This window comes from Glycine max, chromosome 5 (genome assembly GCF_000004515.6).
Source record: "Glycine max cultivar Williams 82 chromosome 5, Glycine_max_v4.0, whole genome shotgun sequence".
NCBI lineage: Eukaryota > Viridiplantae > Streptophyta > Magnoliopsida > Fabales > Fabaceae > Glycine > Glycine max.
The window spans coordinates 18083817-18098580 of record NC_038241.2 but is presented as its reverse complement, the minus strand read 5'-3'; the positions used below and the strand labels follow the sequence as shown (position 1 = coordinate 18098580).

Genomic DNA, 14764 nt, shown 5'->3' with positions numbered 1-14764 from the left:
CCTTCCAAAAAAAACTTATGACTGATCCTCTTTCATTATCCTATTTGTATGTTATGTATAAAAGATCATGGGTTTTCACCTGCTCATCTCTCCTCTCTCTCCTCTCCTCTCTCTCTCTCTTCTCCTCTCTACTTCGGACGCATCGGCTTCGCCGTCTGTCGTGAAGCGGACACGCAAAGCCTCACGTCTACGATCGTTGTCCACTAGACCACCTGGTGCTGAGAGACCAGTGGTGCATGTTGATCCTGCTACCGAGAAGGCCGACGGTCCCCACAAGAAGAAATTAAGAACATATTTGGGGATTGTGGCGCGTGATAAGGTGGACATCACCTACGAGAACTGGAAGGAGGTCCCTACTGCTTAGAAGGACCTGATTTGGGAGGATATTCAGGTATTTCTCTTTTCTTATTTGATTTTGTTTAATTAATAGCCAAAAAATACATTATTGTAACAAATAAACTTTATTTGATGTTTTCAGGCGAAATTTGATATCCCAGAGGCTTCTGATAGTAGGACGAAAAGGAAGTTACTACAGACCGTGGGGGAGAGATGGAGGCAGTTTAAATCAGACCTCACGAGGAAATGGGCCCTTGCAGCAGATCAGGACGGTGTCGAGGACACTATCTGTGAGAAATACGGCATAAGCAAGGAAAAGTGGACCCAGTTTTGCCAGACTCGCAGAGACCCTTCTTGGGAGGTATGTTCCTTGCCATTTAAGTTGTTTTTCATATTAAACATGATGTTGTTATACTTCATTCTACCCATTTCAAACATTATTGTTTAATTTTTTCAGGATGTGCGCATGAAGGCACAGGCCATCCAGAAGCAGAATACTGCCCCCCATGTTTTGTCTCGTGGGGGTTTGATTATTTGGAGCAGAAGCTCCTGGCTGAGAATACGAAAAAGAAGCTGCAGGAAGCTGCACAGTCAGGAAGCGTTGATGGCGTTATCGACCCTCCATCCCAGGTCAGACGCCACATGAAGTGGAAGATGGCCCGCACGAAGAAGACAGGGGAGATAACGACTGAGGCCGCAAAGGAAATCGCTGAGAAGATTGTAAGTCATTTTCAACTAACCATTACAATTATGTTTCAATATGTTGAGAATGCCACATACCACTGTGTGTTTTCTGTGCAGGATTCATTTGAGGAGCAGGCCACACAGGGATCGTTCGTCCCCCAAGGACGTCAGGATGTTCTGGCCGCTGCTATTGGACGTCCAGAGCACCCTGGACGTGTCCGTGCAGTTGGAGCCGGTGTCACCATCAAGCAATACTTTGGATCGGCTCCACGGACGTCCCACAACACTTCCTCCCTGCCTCCTGACGAATTATAGCAGCTGATCCAGCAGATCAGGGACCAGCTAGAGGAGTCCATCACAGAGAAAGTGACGAGGCAAGTCATGGCATCCTTCAGCCAGCTTCAGTCGCAGATGCAATCTTAGGGACTTGCAGTGCCTCTTGAGCCTCTGGTTGGTCCTGGTCCCTCCGGTCCTCGAGTGAGCACAAAGGGGAGTTGTGTTGATCCCTCAGGAAACGATCCTGAGACGGGTGACTCTAACAGGTGCGGCTTGTACATAGAAGCAAATCCTGCCCGCCTGGTTGCCATGGAGAGAGTTTATGAGGGATCCACTGTTGTTCATAACACTCCTTTTTTGTCTGGCCAAGTAAAGGTGAGTGTGGAGGAGGTTACAGATGCAGATGCTCCAGTTCCTGTACCCACTGATGAGGTTTCCTTAGTGGGGCAGGTACTTCACACCTTCCTTGCTTGGCCGACACATCTGGTCAAGTCTTTATCACAGCAGGTACTTATTGTCCTTACTATATGTTTCTTCTTTTTAAATTAATTCATTAAGTGTGCCTCAAATTAGGCTATTTAACTTTGTTTCATGAACAGGTAGCTGAGTCTCCGCCAAAACCACCTCCGAAGCCCGATCCGGAGGTCGATGATCCGCTTTATCTGATGACATTGACCATCCCAGAGCTTTTCTTGAGGCCTTATCAAGTTAGATGGGATGCCACTGTGGTCAATGTCTTCTACATAAAGCACGAAGACCTCTTCGAAATTGCACACGGTGGTCAATGTCTTAGCATATCAGTGTTACAATTGTTGATTCTGTAAGTCTTTATATAAAAGACTTTTAACTACCTAAGTTATGGCTTTCAATTCATAAATATTTAACTTTGACTTAACATAAACAGGCATCTCACTGAAACATGTATGCGAGTGGGGAATTCTGATATCTATGGATTCCTCGAGCCACAGTTCATTCAGAGGTCTGGGCAATCACAGTTTGAGTCTGAAAGTTACATAAAGAGTTGGATGCAGAGTTCACAACGTGATGTCTATCTTGGAGCCTACCTAAATGGGTAAGTCACAAAATAACTAAATTTAAGTAATGTTTACTAATGTACTAACCCATTTTAGGTTCCACTGTAACCGACACTGGCAGATGGTGGTCATCCTGCCCAAGGAACACCTAGTTGTCTGGTTTTGTTCATTGCATAACAGGCCAGACAACTACCTTAAGGGGATTATTAATAGGTTAGTGTTCTTTTCAATACATTTGCATTGTAATACCTCAACATACAACACCAGTTTTTAATTGTTACTCATATGGAACAGTGCTATCAAGGGTCTTGATGATGCTCCACAGCCTAAATCAAAGGCTTCTGCTAGGTGGATTGTCGTCAAGGTACATCATTTACATAAAACTTCCACTTATATATATTTCTTTATGTGTCTATACACTAGTTGTTTAATTAATATCCAAATTTCATTATGTATTTAGTGTAATAGACAAAAAGGAAGTACTGAGTGCAGCTACTATGTGATGCACTGGATGTCCACCATCATTTTAGGAACTTTTAGAAATAATTGGGAAGCGGTAAGTTTATTTCAAACAAAATCGATTTATTTATAATTTGTATTACATTATTAACTTATTATGATTTATTTCATCATGCAGTATTTCAACGATCCTAGACCATTGGAGCCAGAGAGATTAAAAGCATTGCAGATCCAGTGGACACAGTTTTATCTCCGAGTTAGAGATCAGGCCTAGGATTTAGGGACATTATCTTTAGCTTTAGTTTACTTTGGTTTAACATTTTTTACATTTTCTATGTAACATGAACATTGAATTCATTTGATGATTGTTCTTTATAATAAATCAATTATTTGATGTTTATTATCTTTAAAACTACTTGAAAGCATAATAAAATGTTTATTTGCTGTGAATTGGGCCTCCTGAAATTGCATTTGACAGGTACAATTTTGGGTTTATTGTAAAAACAAAAAGTATATATAAAAAAAAATACTTAAAAACAACATCGGTTATTAACAAAAACCGATGTTAATATCATAACCAACATCGGTTATTTGCAAAAACCGATGTCGATATGAACCTTAACATCGGTTGTAATAGAAAACCGATGTTAACGTTTGTATATTAACATCGGTTATTTGTGTATAACCGATGCCAGCGTTTGTATTTTAACATCAGTTATCTGTAGATAACCGATGTCAACTCTTGTACATTAACATCGGTTAGTTATAAATAACCGATGTGAACATTGTTGGATCGAGTGGTCTCAGAATAATTAAGAAAGGGGGGTTGAATTAATTATTCCTAAACCTTTACTAATTAAAAAATTACTCTTTTAAGGCTTTTACTAAATTGTTAAGAGAATGAGGAGTAGAAGAGAAACTTAACAGAAAGTAAAAGCGGAAATTAAATGCACAGCGGAAAGTAAAAGAGTAGGGAAGAAGGAAACAAACACACAAGAGTTTTTATACTGGTTCGGCTACAACCCGTGCCTACCTCCAGTCCCCAAGCAACCTGCGGTCCTTGGAATTTCTTTCAACCTTGTAAAAATCCTTTTTCAAGCAAAGATCCACAAGGGATGTACCCTCCCTTGTTCTCTTTGAAACCCTAGTGGATGTACCCTCCACTAGAACTGATTCACAAGAGATGTACCCTCTCTTGTTCTCAGTCAAACCCAAGTAGATGTACCCTTTACTTGTACCACAAAGGATGTACCCTCCAATGTGTTAAGACAAAGATCTCAGGCTGTTACACCTTTGATACTTTGTGAATGGGGATACAAAAGAATTCTCAGGCGGTTAAAACTTTGAACACTTTTGTATTATGGAATGGGAAGAATCAAAAAAAAATTCAGACTGTGTCGTTTTGAATTCTTTGACAAGGGAGAAGGGAGACACAAAAGAATTCAGGCGGTTAGTCCCTTATTCTTTTGGAAAAGAGAGAAGAGAGACACAAAAAGAATTCAGGCAGTTAGTCCTTGGCGAATTCTTTTTGGCAAAGGGAGAAGAGAATGAAAAGATGAATAGCACAAGTTTTCAAGGTTTAGAAAACCAGAAAACTTCAGAAAGCTTTTGGTACAAAGAAGAGGAAGAAGTTCAAAGAGATTCAAGGCTTGTAAAGGATTGTATGAGATTGATTGGAAAAGTATTCAAGATTGTTGTTAGAAAGATTGATTAAGAATGCAAAACAAAGCCTTGCTTTTATAGACTCTTCATGTCTGGTCAAGAAGGTCATTCAAAAGAGTTATAACTTTTTAGAAAAACTTAAAACCCATTTGAAAAAGTCAAAACCTTTTTGAAGAGTTACATCTTTTGATTTTTCAGAAACAGTCACTGGTAATCGATTACCAAATAAGTGTAATCGATTACACAAAGCTTTTGAGTGAAAGGATGTGACTCTTCACATTTAAATTTGAATTTCAACGTTCAAGGGCACTGGTAATCGATTACCAAAACATTGTAATCGATTACAGCCTTTTGGAAATAATTGGAACGTTGTAAATTCAGTTTGAAAACTTTTTCAAACTCATTTTGCTACTGGTAATCGATTACAACAATATGGTAATCGATTACCAGAGAGTAAAAACTCTTTGGTAAAGGTTTTGTCAAAAAACCATGTGCTATTCAAAGTTTTGAAAAAACTTTTTAATACTTATCTTGATTGAGTCTTTTCTTCATTCTTGAATCTTGAGTCTTGAATCTTGATCTTGATTCTTGAGATCTTGTATCTTGAATCTTGATTCTTTATTGTAGACTTTCTTCTTGAGTCTTGAATTCTTCTTGATTCTTGAACTCTTGACTTGTTCTTGATTCACTTGAGATGTTCTTTGATTCACTTGAGTTGTTCTTTGATTCACTTGAGTTGTTCTTTGATCTTTTGAGCTTTTTGTTCATTACCTTTGTCATCATCTTTTGTTGTCATCATTGTTATCATCAAAACACCTTTGAATCATAGTTGATTCATCATGAAGCTTTGCTTCCACAATCTCCCCCTTTTTGATGATGACAACTTCTAAAATCAAGAAACACACACACACCACACTTTTTCCTAGTCGATCACTCTTATAAATGCTCCCCCTTTGTTTTTGAATTTATGCTTATCTTAAAATTAAATTATTTACTCATGTGAGTTCTTGATTTATCCCTATTTCTCTTCCCCTTTGGCATCAACAAAAAGCCAAAGTGCGTATCAAACTTAAAGTATGCACATATATCTTAAACATTCATACAACATTCATAAAAAATATTAACCACATCATGAAGTAAAAACCATGAAGTAACACTCATAAATAGATTAACTTATAAAATCCACATAGTCAAATAACATGCTTGTTCAACCATACCATGCAAATAAGGAAATAGTAAATTGGTCAAATATCATAATAATATAGCCAAAATACATGAGAATAGAAAACAATCAAACAAGATATCATAACTATTCATCACACAAAATATAATACTTCATAGAATGTCATATAATCCAGAAAGTCATTCATAATATTCAAATAAAACATATATGAATAATTAAAAATATAAAACACAATATCAAATGTAAGTACATACCGCTAGTCATATATTATTAAAGTAATTAAGTTTAAAATACACAATCATAAACAACCAAGAGCAAGTCAATATATAGTCATACTAAGCAAGTATTAAAAGAAATACTAAGTGTTCAAATGTCATAAAAACATAACCAGATACAAGGTTTAAAAAGACAAAATATAATTATAATCTAAATCTATTATCAGAGAATCAAAACTTAATTCTACGTAACAAAAATTAGTTATGAACACATACATGGTAACTCATTACTTATCTCAATTATTTTAGCATATTAATATAATTTTGACAAAAATCTAATCATGTCAAATTATATAAAAATGAATAAAGCATACAATAAATGTATTCATACAAGAGAGAAAAACTTATAAAAATCAAACAAGATAATAAATCATCCTTACATTATAATAGAAGCATATGTGCATAAATAGCAAATAAGTCATAAGTCATCAAAACACAAATCATTTGTCTAAGTCACTTGCATCTAGAAGTCATAATTCTCTTCTAATGATGTAGAAGAGTATTTGGTTAGTGGTTTTGTAAAGATGTCTGCAAGTTGGTTTTTAGTGTCTATAAATTTTTTAAAACACAATCACCTTTTTCCTAAGACTAAGTGCTAATTGACTATCAACACTTACCAAGATGAGTTTTTATCATCATAGAAGGTTTTATCATATCAAAATAATTTTATTTGAAATACAATATAATAATTTTGAAAAGCATAAAAAAATATTTTGAACAATCAATCAAGTAATTCAAACATATCAAACAAGAATTATACAAGGATTGAAGGATATAGATCACAGGCATTATCAAACATTCAGATTTGTTAAAGATAATTTAAAAACTTAAAAAGTTCAAAGAACTCAATCAATCATGTAATCATTATTTTTTCTGAACCTACATGCTTATTATCTTTATCATGCTCATGCTGGATAACACTTTTTTTTTAATCAAAAAGATACTTTATGTATGAAAATTTTTATATAAAAATAAATAAATATAATATAATGGATTTTGAAAAACTTTATGAATGAACCTTAAGCATGTAATTGTCATGTCATATAAAAAAAATATGCAAGAATCATACAAGAGATATAAAACCATGCATAGCCATTCATAAATGACTAATCACATATTACATCAAAAATCATGCATAATTATTTTAAAAATATATATTATCAAAATAATCAACATAACTTTTTTTAAAAAAAATCATAATAACTCTCAAACACAATCAATCATCAAAGATTTCAAATTAATTAAATTTAATTAATAATCAACTAACTGTGCACAATACTTTTTTAAAAAAATTCAAATTTCAAATTTTAAAATTTTAAATTTTAAATTTTAAATTTCAAATTTCAACTTCCAGTAACTTCTTTTTTCAACTTCCAACTTCCAATAACTTCCACTTTCATTTTCAACTTTCAACTTTCAATAACTTCCAAATTTTAATTTTGAAACTTCCAATAACTTGGACACAATTACCAAAAAAAAATCAATCATGTATATTGAAATTATTTAAACTAAATATAGTTAATTAATCATAATAAATTTTAACATAATCAAATAATTTTGAACTTATCTTCAATTTATAGAACTAAGTCTATTCTATTGTAATCGATTACACATAGTGATAATCGATTACCAGAGAATTAAACACTGAAATTTAAGTATCAAATAAAAATTATCAACACATATCATGGTAATTATTTACTTAATTCAATTATCCTATCATGTCAAAACAAACAAAACATAAGCAATTCAAGCATTAAACAAAATTCAATTAATCATATTTATTCAAAATTAAAACTAAATATAGTTAATTAAACATTGTAAACACAACAAACAATTTCATCAATTATTTTCTATTAGCCACAAAAATAACTTAATTGAAAATACTACTCATATCTTAATTCATAGAAATGGCTTAGATGTTACCTCTTTTGAGATTTTACTGATATTGTTGTCACCGTATGTAACATGTTCACTTTTCTTGGGAGAAATGGTTATGAATTTGGATACATCTCCTGTTATGTGCTTGGAACATCCACTGTCAATGTACTACTTCTTTCTTACAAATTCTTCTTCGTTGTTATCATGAGATTTTGTCATGAGACATAAGTTGACTTGGTCTTCATCATGATCTTGGAATAACCTGTTCCTGAAAATACTTTTGAAAGACAAAGAATCTAAAGAGGCCATTAATCTTGAAGTTGTTAGACTTTGTACAAGAAACCTGCTCTGATACCACTTGTTGGATCGAGTGGCCTCAGAATAATTAAGAAGGGGGGTTGAATTAATTATTCCTAAACCTTTACTAATTAAAAAATTACTCTTTTAAGGCTTTTACTAAATTGTTAAGAGAATGAGGAGTAGAAGAGAAACTTAACAGAAAGTAAAAGCGGAAATTAAATGCACAGCGGAAAGTAAAAGAGTAGGGAAGAAGGAAACAAGCACACAAGAGTTTTTATACTGGTTCGGCAACAACCTGTGCCTACCTCCAGTCCCCAAGCGACCTGCGGTCCTTGGAATTTCTTTCAACCTTGTAAAAATCCTTTTACAAACAAAGGTCCACAAGGGATGTACCCTCCCTTGTTCTCTTTGAAACCCTAGTGGATGTACCCTCCACTAGAACTGATTCACAAGAGATGTACCCTCTCTTGTTCTCAGTCAAACCCAAGTAGATGTACCCTTTACTTGTACCACAAAGGATGTACCCTCCAATGTGTTAAGACAAAGATCTCAGGCTATTACACCTTTGATACTTTGTGAATGGGGATACAAAAGAATTCTCAGGCGGTTAAACCTTTGAACACTTTTGTATTAGGGAATGGGAAGAATCAAAAGAATTCTCAAACTGTGTCGCTTTGAATTCTTTGACAAGGGAGAAGGGAGACACAAAAGAATTCAGGCGGTTAGTCCCTTATTCTTTTGGAAAAGAGAGAAGAGAGACACAAAAAGAATTCAGGCGGTTAGTCCTTGGGGAATTCTTTTTGGCAAAGGGAGAAGAGAATGAAAAGATGAATAGCACAAGTTTTCAAGGTTTAGAAAACCAGAAAACTTCAGAAAGCTTTTGGTACAAAGAAGAAGAAGAAGTTCAAAGAGATTCAAGGCTTGTAAAGGATTGTATGAGATTGATTGGAAAAGTATTCAAGATTGTTGTTAGAAAGATTGATTAAGAATGCAAAACAAAGCCTTGCTTTTATAGACTCTTCATGTCTGGTTAAAAAGGCCATTCAGAAGAGTTATAAATTTTTAGAAAAACTTAAAACCCATTTGAAAAAGTCAAAACCTTTTTGAAGAGTTACATCTTTTGATTTTTCAGAAACAGTCACTGGTAATCGATTACCAAATAAGTGTAATCGATTACACAAAGCTTTTGAGTGAAAGGATGTGACTCTTCACATTTAAATTTGAATTTCAACGTTCAAGGGCACTGATAATCGATTACCAAAACATTGTAATCGATTACAGCCTTTTGAAAATAATTGGAACGTTGTAAATTCAGTTTGAAAACTTTTTCAAACTCATTTTGCTACTGGTAATCGATTACAACAATATGGTAATCGATTACCAGAGAGTAAAAACTCTTTGGTAAAGGTTTTGTCAAAAAACCATGTGCTATTCAAAGTTTTGAAAAAACTTTTTAATACTTATCTTGATTGAGTCTTTTCTTCATTCTTGAATCTTGAGTCTTGGATCTTGATCTTGATTCTTGAGATCTTGAATCTTGAATCTTGATTCTTTATTATAGACTTTCTTCTTGAGTCTTGAATTCTTCTTGATTCTTGAACTCTTGACTTGTTCTTGATTCACTTGAGATGTTCTTTGATTCACTTGAGTTGTTCTTTGATTCACTTGAGTTGTTCTTTGATCTTTTGAGCTTTTTGTTCATTACCTTTGTCATCATCTTTTGTTATCATCATTGTTATCATCAAAACACCTTTGAATCATTGTTGATTCATCATGAAGCTTTGCTTCCACAAACATTTGAATATTAACATCGGTTATGTACACATAACCGATGTTATACACAATGAACTACATCAATTAAGTATATGCATTGTCAACGTTGACATCGGTTTTCTACCAAAACCGATGTTAATGGAATATATTAACATCGGTTTTCCAGTAAAACCGATGTTAATGTATTGCATTAACATCGATTTTTCTAAAAAACCGATGTTAAAATATCATATTAACATCGGTTTTACTGGAAAACCGATGTCAGCGTTCATCATGCGTACATTTTTTTTTGCTGTTGTTCATTGTGTTTAACATCGGGTATTTAGAGAACTGATGTTGTCATATACATGTTAACATCAGTTCTCCAAAACCAATGTTAACATTCATACATTCAACATCGACATTTTCAACATCGATTTTAGAACCAATGTAGAATGTTCTAAATAACCAATGTTGAAAGTGTATTTTCTAATAGTGATTAAATATGATTTAATTACAAACAAATGTTCACTTAAATTATACCATAAACAAAAAGTCTATTATTATTATAATATCAACTTTGTTTTTTTTGCATGTTAGCTATATTTTACGTAATTTTGATAGTTAGTTATGGGTGTTGGTAGTTTTCTAGTTGTAGTTTTTGTGGATTCTTTTGTTGATATATCCCTTAAATATAATTTTAATAGTCTTGTCTTTCAATAATTTTGTGGTGTAAATACACTTTAACCATCTTAATTATAACTAAAATGACATCTAAGATATTAAATTTTTTCATTAAATTAATTTTTTTTAATTTTTTTTTATTATAATATGCATTCTAAGACGATTCCTAGAAAAATCGTCTTAGAAATTTGGGATAATCATCTTAGAATTTTCAAATTTTTTAACTTTTTTTTTTAAAAATATTCTAAAATGATTCTCTAAAAAAATATTTTATAAAATTTATTTTCCAAAATGATTTTTGAAAAAACTGTCATAAAATCATCATCATTTTAAAAAAATTTAAAAACAATGTTTTTAAGATAACTTTTTTAAAATCCATCTTAGAATTCTGAATTATAACATATGTTAATATTATTTCTTAAATCACACAATTTTTCTTTAAAAATTTACAAGTTTTTTTTTATTAAATTAATCAACAGAAACTTTTAAGAATTTTTATTTTGATTTTTTATTTTCACAAATTAACTTGACAACGATATACATTTTAAAAACGACGTTTTTTACCCAAAAGATATATAGATTGAACATTGTTGTGGCGAACTCCAAAACCGTCTGTCGCAAATTTATTCCAAACTTCGAAGCCAACCGACACGTCATCGAACCGAAAAACTACTTCCATAGCCTCTCTCTCCTTCGCGTAGCAGAGTTAGTGGCATTCAATACTTGTGAATGAAAAGCTCCAACGATTCTCTTCAATCCTCCGACTTTCCTAGGAATGGTGAGCAGATCCTCTTTCTGTTGAACATGTTTCTTGCAACATTTTTCCCCGTTAATGAATTGACCCATATAATTTCGCAACAATTTATTATAATAATCATATTAACCTCATGATTATCTGTTTTTTCGCTCTGACATTAAAGGTGGTAATTTTGTATGATGTAAATGTTTGTTTTGGAAGATACAATTAAGAAAAATATGGCTATAAAGGGTTTTCATTGAAATTGAAATGATAGTATACAAATTCCTCTATGCCCTGTAAATTTTGGTTCTAAGTATCATGTTGTCTCAATAATTAATTGGTTTTGTAAAGTGTTTTTCCAACGAGCTTTTGATCTTAGCAATGCTCAAGTCTTTACGATTTAAGTGATTTAAGTGATATATGTTGATGTTGGAAGTTTGATCATTCACTATACCACCTCCACGAGGTGTCTCCAATGTAACGATGAAAAATTAATGTAAAATAAAAAGTTGTCAGTACAAGTGGTTTGACACTTGGGCCCTTAACCAAGGTTTGGGTTTTGATCCCAGCTTGGGATTGAAGAGGTTCCACATTGGGAGGCTGACCCAGATACCTCTTAATTACACACACACAACAAAAGTAAATAATGAACTTATGAAATATTTGTTATATAGAGGTCAATGATAAAACCAATGGGGGAGAGAAAACACTTACCTTTGTATGTATCCGAAAACAATTAATACCTGTATGACCTGTCGTGTTATGCATGTTTGTGCCTAAGTGGAATTATTTTCTCATTTACCCTTTGCCAATTGTCAGCATTTTTTTTGTTGGGTATTGATGTTAAATATGGTTGAGGTTGTAGCATAAAAGAATTGAGCAAGTAAGCATATATGGTTGTGTATGTAATGATGTGAGCAATAATAGTGTCTCCCCCTTCCCTTCTCTTGTAATAAAATTAATTTTGGAAGAATAGTACATAGTTGCAGCTTATGCTTCATTTATTTATTATGGTTCACAAAAGCAGGCTATTTCTATTTTCAGACTTACTTGTTATAGCCTTCAATAAAATGTGGAAAAGGTTTCATTTATTCAATGGTATTAGTGCTGGACTCTTGATAAACTTGTCGAGTTGCAGTTGGAATGTGTTGAACTAAACATCATAATTAGTACGAAGAATGTTAATTACAATTTCATTCCTCATTTAGTTGTCTTTAGTTTCAAATTTGTCTGTGTTAACAAACTGCTATGTACATCAGGCGACACCATTTCTTGCTGGCCTTGCTGTAGCTGCTGCAGCACTTGCTAGCAGGTATGGGATCCAAGCTTGGCAAGCATTCAAGTCACGGCCCCCAAAACCCAGATTGCGCAAGTTCTACGAGGGTGGTTTCCAATCTACAATGACAAGGAGAGAAGCAGCACTAATATTAGGCGTCAGGTAACATTGATATTTGATTTCTCATAAGTGTTTTGAACTAAAATAATTTATCAAATTATATTTGTGATTCTGGAGAGAGTGCTAGTGAAGTGAATTATTTTAATGAACTTGAAAGAAGTTTCTCACTCCAGTCCTAAATAGCTGTCTTTTAGAGGTTTAGGCTTATTCCAAATTATCTGTCACTTGATAATATCATGGTGGTAGTAATTAATTTTTCCACTTCTACCCTCACCCTAGCTTTTCATATTAAATATGTAAGTATAATTTCAGTTTCCTAAGATCTCTACTAATAGAATCTTATATCCATTATAAATTCATTTACTTTCCCTAATGAAGGAGTGGAGACGATTAATAGCAAGTACTAATAAATAGGAAAGAGAGTGTTAATGCAGAACAATAAAAAATTGATGGAGTGAAAATATAAATGAGGTTATAATTTTAACAAAAGATCAATTTTGTCAACTTAATTTTGTTTTTTACTATCATCAATGTTATTTACTTCCTTAACCTGTCCACTAACCCTAAAATGACAGTTATTCAAGACCAGAAGTGGTAGTTCTGATGTTTGATTATTCTTGATGGAAAAAACATAATGAATTTTGGATCTTCATATTTTATGGAATTGGTATGTTTGAATGTTGCAATCATTATATGGTTCTATGTATAGAAGAAGTTACATTGGTTCAACACGTTTAATGGTTTCAAAACAGTGATGAAGAAAACCAAAGATTAATTACTAGTAACCATGAGCACCCAGAAAGTCATTATTCTGCAGAGATATGCAGAATATATTCTTCCTAGGTGATGAATCCCCATGCATCTAGCGTAAACCAAAGAATTTTGGGTCTTCCTTCTTGGGGATAAGACAACTTGAGTGTGTCTACATGAGCAGTAGTCCATATGGGTTGATATTGGGAAACAGAATTTTGTTTGCAAAAACCACAGAACAGTGACCAGAGAGTTCACATGTAAATCCTAATAGCATATGCATCCTCCAACTATATAGGATTGTCGCTACTTTGAACACTCATAAAAGATATTCTATCTCTGCAAGAAAATTCAGCAAGATCATCTAAGTTATCTTTTTCTACTTAAATTATATAAATTGAACTTTGTAGCATTCAATGACTCTTAATATTGATCCCCTCCTTTTCTGTGGGCAAAAGTAAACATGCTGTTGTCCTCATCCCATAAATTTATTACTAGGTTGTGTGCTTTAGCTTCTCCAAGACTGGAATGTTGATCTTGTCTTTGTCATCAAGCTTTTCTGAATTTATATTGTTCCATGATTCATCAGGGAAAATGCAACTGCAGACAAGGTGAAGGAAGCACATAGAAAGGTTATGGTTGCAAACCATCCTGATGCGGGTGGAAGTCATTATCTTGCTTCCAAAATAAATGAAGCGAAAGATGTTATGCTTGGGAAGGGAAGGGGAAGTGGATCTGCATTTTAACACATTTGTTGCAATGTCTTAATTCTGGACATTACCCGATTTTTATAAATCCTCATGAAATACATTGCATAGTAACTCTGTTTCGAGGAATTCATTTAATTTGTAAATATTGTGGCCTGCTCGTGATTTCTTTCCCCTTGTACGTGCATTGCAAATTCAGACTTCTCAAAGCTGCTTATTTAGTTCCGGTCAAATATTACAATAAAGAGTGGTAATGAAATACTGTGGTCCATGGGAGAAGTGTGTTGTACTATTTTTCTTCTTTATTGTTATTAGTATGACTTAACCAAACCGTCTGTATACTTGTATTACACCTTGGTAACTTGGTTAATTGGTCATTGTTTCGAATCCGGAAACATTCTCTTTGCATATGTAACCAAAAGACTGCGTATAATGATCCTTCTCTATACGTTTGCATAGCAAGGAGCCTTCTAGCACTGGGGTGTGTTAGTTTATTGTTAAATATGTTAACCTACATTACAATTTTTTTTTTAAAGACGGGCGATCATAACTGGTGGTAAAATTAAAGAAAAAGGAAGGGAGAAGAGATTTGAATTTTTGGCGTATGTCTTGTTTTGGAAACTAAAGTTTATTAAAGTGTAGAAGAAAG

General features: G+C 33.4%; 2 protein-coding genes across 2 annotated transcripts in view; one reads left to right on the top strand and one right to left on the bottom strand.

Moving 5' to 3' along the window:
• LOC100807047 (U-box domain-containing protein 14-like) overlaps positions 1-11180 on the bottom strand; it is a 17465-nt gene extending 6285 nt beyond the window's left edge. The window contains exon 1 of the mRNA XM_014775977.1: positions 11110-11180. Coding sequence (XP_014631463.1) covers positions 11110-11180 — 71 coding nt within the window. The remainder of the gene's footprint in view (positions 1-11109) is intronic.
• On the top strand, positions 11097-14512 carry LOC100789361 (mitochondrial import inner membrane translocase subunit TIM14-1). Its single transcript, XM_003524586.4, has 3 exons — positions 11097-11301; positions 12522-12700; positions 13998-14512. The coding sequence occupies exons 1-3, from the start codon at positions 11299-11301 to the stop codon at positions 14152-14154; spliced, it is 339 nt and encodes a 112-aa protein (XP_003524634.1). The 5' UTR covers positions 11097-11298; the 3' UTR covers positions 14155-14512.
• The last annotated feature ends 252 nt before the right edge of the window (positions 14513-14764 follow it).

Bases quoted from the DNA above. Each gene is read 5' to 3' on its own strand.
- LOC100789361 (XM_003524586.4), top strand. The intron at 12,701-13,997 runs GTAACATTGATA...ATGATTCATCAG, and splicing joins GCACTAATATTAGGCGTCAG to GGAAAATGCAACTGCAGACA.